At 46.1% G+C, this 5384-nt stretch overlaps 1 protein-coding gene across 1 annotated transcript in view; it reads right to left on the minus strand.

Moving 5' to 3' along the window:
- Positions 1-2437: 2437 nt before the first annotated feature.
- apmap (adipocyte plasma membrane associated protein) overlaps positions 2438-5384 on the minus strand; it is a 16111-nt gene continuing 13164 nt past the window's right edge. Inside the window, exons 6-7 of the mRNA XM_008298321.1 lie at positions 4393-4585; positions 2438-4121 (exon numbers count right to left, since the gene is read on the minus strand). Of these exons, the coding sequence (XP_008296543.1) occupies positions 3912-4121; positions 4393-4585 (403 nt within the window). The 3' untranslated portion in view covers positions 2438-3911. The remainder of the gene's footprint in view (positions 4122-4392; positions 4586-5384) is intronic.

The raw sequence follows: 5384 nt of genomic DNA on the forward strand, positions 1-5384 counted from the left end.
ACACACACAGACACACACAGACACACACACACACACACACAGACACACACAGACACACACAGACACACACACACACACACACACACACACAGACACACGCAGACACACAGACACACGCAGACACACACAGACAGGTTGTGTTACCGGCGGCGGCGAGCAGCCCGACCAGCAGCAGCAGCGTCTTCATCTTTGTGCTTCCTGTGTGCAGCGACTCTGTGACCTCATCAGTGGCTCTTCCTGCACCTGTCCACAGGTGATGTCACTTCCTGCTGATGCCGACCAATCAGCTCAGGCTCCGCCCCCCCTCCCTTTCACAAGTTCACTGACATTTAAAACAAGTTATAAACTGAAGCTCCAGGTCGGCACCGTCCACATCGTGTGTGAAAAAAGGTTAGATTAAGGTCGATGCAGCAGAACCTGGTGGACTGGGTTCATGTTCTGAGTCCAGTTTTAGGGTTCAGACCATAAATCCGGTCCTGAGCATGTTTCTGCTGCTGTTAGACTCACATCGCTGGTGGATGGTTCCTCTCAGAGCTCAGCGGGTTTTAGGTTCAACTAAAGCTACCAGATTACAGTAACAGAAACCAGAACACTCGTCTGAGAGGCTGAGATCCGCTCATCGCTGTGGTTCTGTTGGTTTTGCTGCTTATGTAGAAACTGTAGACCCGGTTCACACCAGGCTGACCCAGTCTGACCCGGTTCACACCAGGCTGAGTGACCCTTCATTCTGCTCCAGGTAAACTGTGACTGTAAACGGGTCGGCGGCGTCTTGGTTCTGCTGAGGGACGTGTTAAATGAATAATTCACCAGAACCACCTTCAGAGCTGCTTCACTTCACGTAGACCTTCATCAACCATCTTCAGCGTCGTGCTGTCACCGAGCTGCTGGACGAGTCCTGGTGTGATTGGTTGTCTGATCAGTAATCAATCTGGACCTTTGTGGATCTGAGCTGGACTCTGGTGCCCGTGTTGCAGAGCATTGTGGGGTTCAGCAGCATCGGCGCCATGACAGAGACTCTGAGGAGGTTTGTGATGGCCAAGGCCACACATGACATTTAAAATGGTAATGTGCACACACTCGCCTCATTTAACCACACATGTTTTTAATTTGCAATCAACCACACCCCAAACAATTCACATCACAGTTTATTTGATTTTCAATTTCTTTATTTTCCTTTAGCTTCACATTTGTTCTATGGAGTGCACACATTTTACAAGGTGAAGTTATATGGATTCTTTTGCTGTTTATATTAATTTAGTTTTTTCTTTTGAGTTACCATGTTGGAGGTATCCGGTGAACCAGGCAAAAGGTGTGGCCAAGGGGCTGAACCATTTAAGTAGAGAGGCCAGCTCATCAGGCCATACCATCTCCGGCCATGTCAGAGGGGATTTGGATTTATTTAGATTTTCCTTTGTATTAGTTTTTGTTGGTGTCCATTTTGTTTTCCCCTCTTTTGTTGTTTGGTTTTGCCAAAGCACTATATAAGTTCCTTCAGTTCTCATTTTGTGAGGTCAGTTTTGTTCTGTTAACATCTTGTTCTGTTCTTGTAATTTTGAGTACTTATATTTTGTTGACCTCTTTTATAGATTTAGGTTTTGAAGTATTTGTCTGGTAAATAAAACCCTTATTTTTCCCCTTAAGTTCCTGTTTGCCTCATTTCCTCACTGCTTGGTCCCTGACAAGGTTCATGACCTCCAACCAGAGCCCTACAGGAGCATCAGCTCTGTCACACTGCAGCAGGACGCCTGGTTCTGATCCAGATCCTCTTCTGGTTTTAGTGCAACGATCACTGAACGTCTCCCAGGAGCGGAGGACGGGTCAGAAACCAGCTGCTGCTGACTTTGTTCCTCAAACTTCTCGTGTCAGCGAGCGCGTCACGCTGCTGCTCCCAGGCTGCTGTTTGTCGTAGTCAGACTGTAAAATTGTACCACGTGGACAGAACGGGGAGGAGCCTGGTGTCACATGGTACAGCCAGTCTGTCCAACCAGAGGGCAGACAGGTGCAGCACAGTTTCAGTTCAACAAACTTGACAGACTTTATTTATCTATACGTGATGCCGCTGCTGCTGTGTTTAGCTGCAGTTACTCAAAGTGCAGGAGAAATTATTCACGTGTTGCAACGTCCCAGTGACTTGAAGTAGATGTCAGCTGTTGTGAACACCTGTGCAGGTGCCTGCAAACAGCTGCAGAGTAATACTGTCATACTGCTGCTCAGGACGGAAGTCAGACGTCTGATGAAACCGCTCAAAGTTAGAAAAGAACAAGCTGCTGATCCAAACCCGGAACCAGCAGCAGCAGCAGCAGAGCTTAACACGCTAACGCTGCCAGAACCCGTCTCTGACTGGACGGACCTTTCAGGTCATCTGGAAACTGATATTTCTGACTTCAACCTAAACAACTAAACAAACTACCTGAAGTTAAAGAAATAAAAGTAAAAATTATCAACAATAAGTTTTTATACAGTTTCAGTAGTTAGACAATTAAATTAAAACACTTTTAATCACAGATCTTCAACAGGCAAGCTACCATGTTAACGTTAGCTCTTGTTGGAATATTCAATTTTGTGAGAGCACTGATAGCTTAGCATTGACACACACACACACACACAGATAATGGTACCATCCCCTTACACACTAATAGCAGCTAGCTGCAACATATAGCAGCTAAACAAAGGAGCAGTGCTAACATCCAGAGAGCGGGAGGTGCTAGCGGAGGTCTTCCTTTACAGGGAACGGATGCTGTGGATTGGATGGATCGTGTGCCAATCATGTGCCAGAGGCATAGACGTGTTTGTGCACCAACGAAGGGAGAGCTAACTTTAAACCCCGGCTCGTCCCAACAGATAGCCATTCACGGTTCACTATTTAAATTCAGTGTCTGTGTTCAGTAGCCAATCACCTTCCCCTGAATAAGATGTTTATGCTGACATGGAGCTGCATCCGTTGCTGGGGACGTCGGTCACGGACGAACAGCTGCTGATTGTGGTGTTCTGAACCAGTGATGGATCCTTGATTGGGTAAAATGTCACATTGTAAAAGCATCAAAGCATCATGATAATAATAATAATAATAATAATAATATTATCATTAAATATATAATATAATAATTACTATAGCATTAAAAGAGAGAAGTTGTTGGTCTTCTATCTCAAAAAAACGGACACACCTCAACAACGTACGAAAACAATGCGAAGTCATCTGTGAATCAACAAAACATTTTTAGAAAATATGGAGGCTAGCTAGCTAGCAAGCTGACTATTATGTGCTTTACTCACTGAGCCCACAAGCTAACCCGCCAACAGTGAACAGGGTAGCGAGTTTACGAGTTGATTAGCCTGAGCTAACTAGCGAGTGTTGATGGAAACCTTTAGACGAGCCGCTCACTTTCAGCACCAAACACCACAACAAGACGCTTTTCTGAACCTTATGGAAACATTTTTCACAAAACAAAGCTATAAAATGTTAAATTTTGTACACAAGCAGTGGAACACAAAGCTGAAATAAACTCCATCTAACACTGGATGGTGGAAGGAAAACGTCTGAAGATTAGAAATGTGAGCAGACATCTGATGTGAAACCTTCGGTAGCTGAATCTTTCAGATTCTCAGAGTTTGCGCCTCATTCCAGTTCGATGTGCAGCCGCTGCTCTTCACGGAACAAAACAGAACAGAGAGGTTGGAGTCTGATACCAGAAAGGCCTGCAGGGGGCGCTAGATGAACCAAAGTCATTCATCCTCACGGGACTCAACTCCTGGACACCAATAACTTGTTTTTGTCCATCAAGTCGAGCGCCTGACCAATCTGTGAGGGTTGGTCTTCCACCTCCTGGTGACGAAGCTGCTGAAGACAAACGCTGCTCAGACGTTCAACTGCAAAGTCACAAACTTTCTTCATTCACTGTCTTTTTTGTAGTTTACACTTGGCGCAGGTCGAGTTTGGCGATGTACGGCGAGCGGAAGGAGCCCAGGTACAGACTCCCATCGTGCTCGTGGACCTCGCTGATGTACGCCGCCACCAGGCCGTTGGGGTCGTGGAAGCTCCGGGTGCAGATGCCTCCATCATGGAGCTCTGCCACCAAACTGTACCGAGGAACGAACTTCATCAGAACCTCCTGACTGAAGAGCTGCAGAAGAAGACAGGAAAGGACTAAAAGAATGAATGACGGATGGAACGGAAATGTTCTGCAATGCTCCTGTTAACCTCCAGGACATTCATGGGTCCAAGTCTGCAGACAGAGCTCTGACCAGGTTATCAGACTAAAGCGAGACTTCTTCTCTCTGTCCATATCGTCTCCAGCAGGACACCTGGGAGTCTCTACTGTCCCAACCTCTAGTTTAGTGTCTGTATTGCTTCAGAAACTGACTGAATCTGTCTCTCTGTCTGTCCCTTCTCACCTTGAATATGAGTTTCTTGATCCAGGGTCTCTGGGACAGAAAGTCCAGCATGGAGAAGCCGGGATTCGGTCTCACGGCAGACATGGCCACCCAGTAACCTCCGCTGGAGCTGGGACGGATGTTGTCGGGGAAACCAGGCAAGTTGTCCATGAAAGTGTCCATTCCGCCTTTATTCAGACCAGCTACATGGACTCTGAGACAAAAGACAGCAGAATCACTGATCTAATACGTTTTAGAGGAATTCAAACTTCTGAGAGAACAAACTCTGACTGCAGAGACTTCTGTTGGAAATGTCAGGATCAAGTGTTCTTCTGACTCGTTTAATATACACTATCTCCCTAAACCTTGATGTAAAGCTCCGGTAGAACCCTGTGTAAATGTAGAGTTATGTACTATTCACACAGGATTAGCATGACCCGGGGGTCTCTGGTGATTTGTGAATTACACCCCCACATCTGTGTTTCTTGCAGTGTATTCGCATGGGACGAGTGAAGTCTGTATTTTACTCAGTGGGTAGTGCTCCGACGGAGTGGAAGTGGCCGGAACACACAGGCAGCATTTGGCTGCTGATGCCAGTTTGGGAAAATTAATACCCAGATGCCACCACCACTACGATGGAGGTGGGGTGGGTTGCACCAATAATAATCAATCAATAATTTCCTCCGCAGCCTTCATGATTGAACTGGGAAAGAGGTGGCACACAATCAAACACAACTAAAATACCCCCCAATCACTGAGATGCAGATTCGCATGGGACTAGTATTCTGACAGGATGTCGGTGTTTGGCAAAATATGGAAGGTAATTTGTGGTGGAATTTTTACTTTGCAAATTACAGACATGGCGCATTTGCCCAGGATAAAGATCACAGACATCCTCCACAATTATTGCAAATCACCACTGGTCCCGAGGTAATACTAATCTCGTGCAAATAGGGCTTTAGAGGGTAGATGTAGGGTTAGAGGGTAGATGTAGGGTTAGAGGGTAGATGTAG

This window comes from Stegastes partitus, unplaced genomic scaffold (genome assembly GCF_000690725.1).
Source record: "Stegastes partitus isolate 25-593 unplaced genomic scaffold, Stegastes_partitus-1.0.2 Scaffold1304, whole genome shotgun sequence".
NCBI classification, from domain to species: domain Eukaryota; kingdom Metazoa; phylum Chordata; class Actinopteri; family Pomacentridae; genus Stegastes; species Stegastes partitus.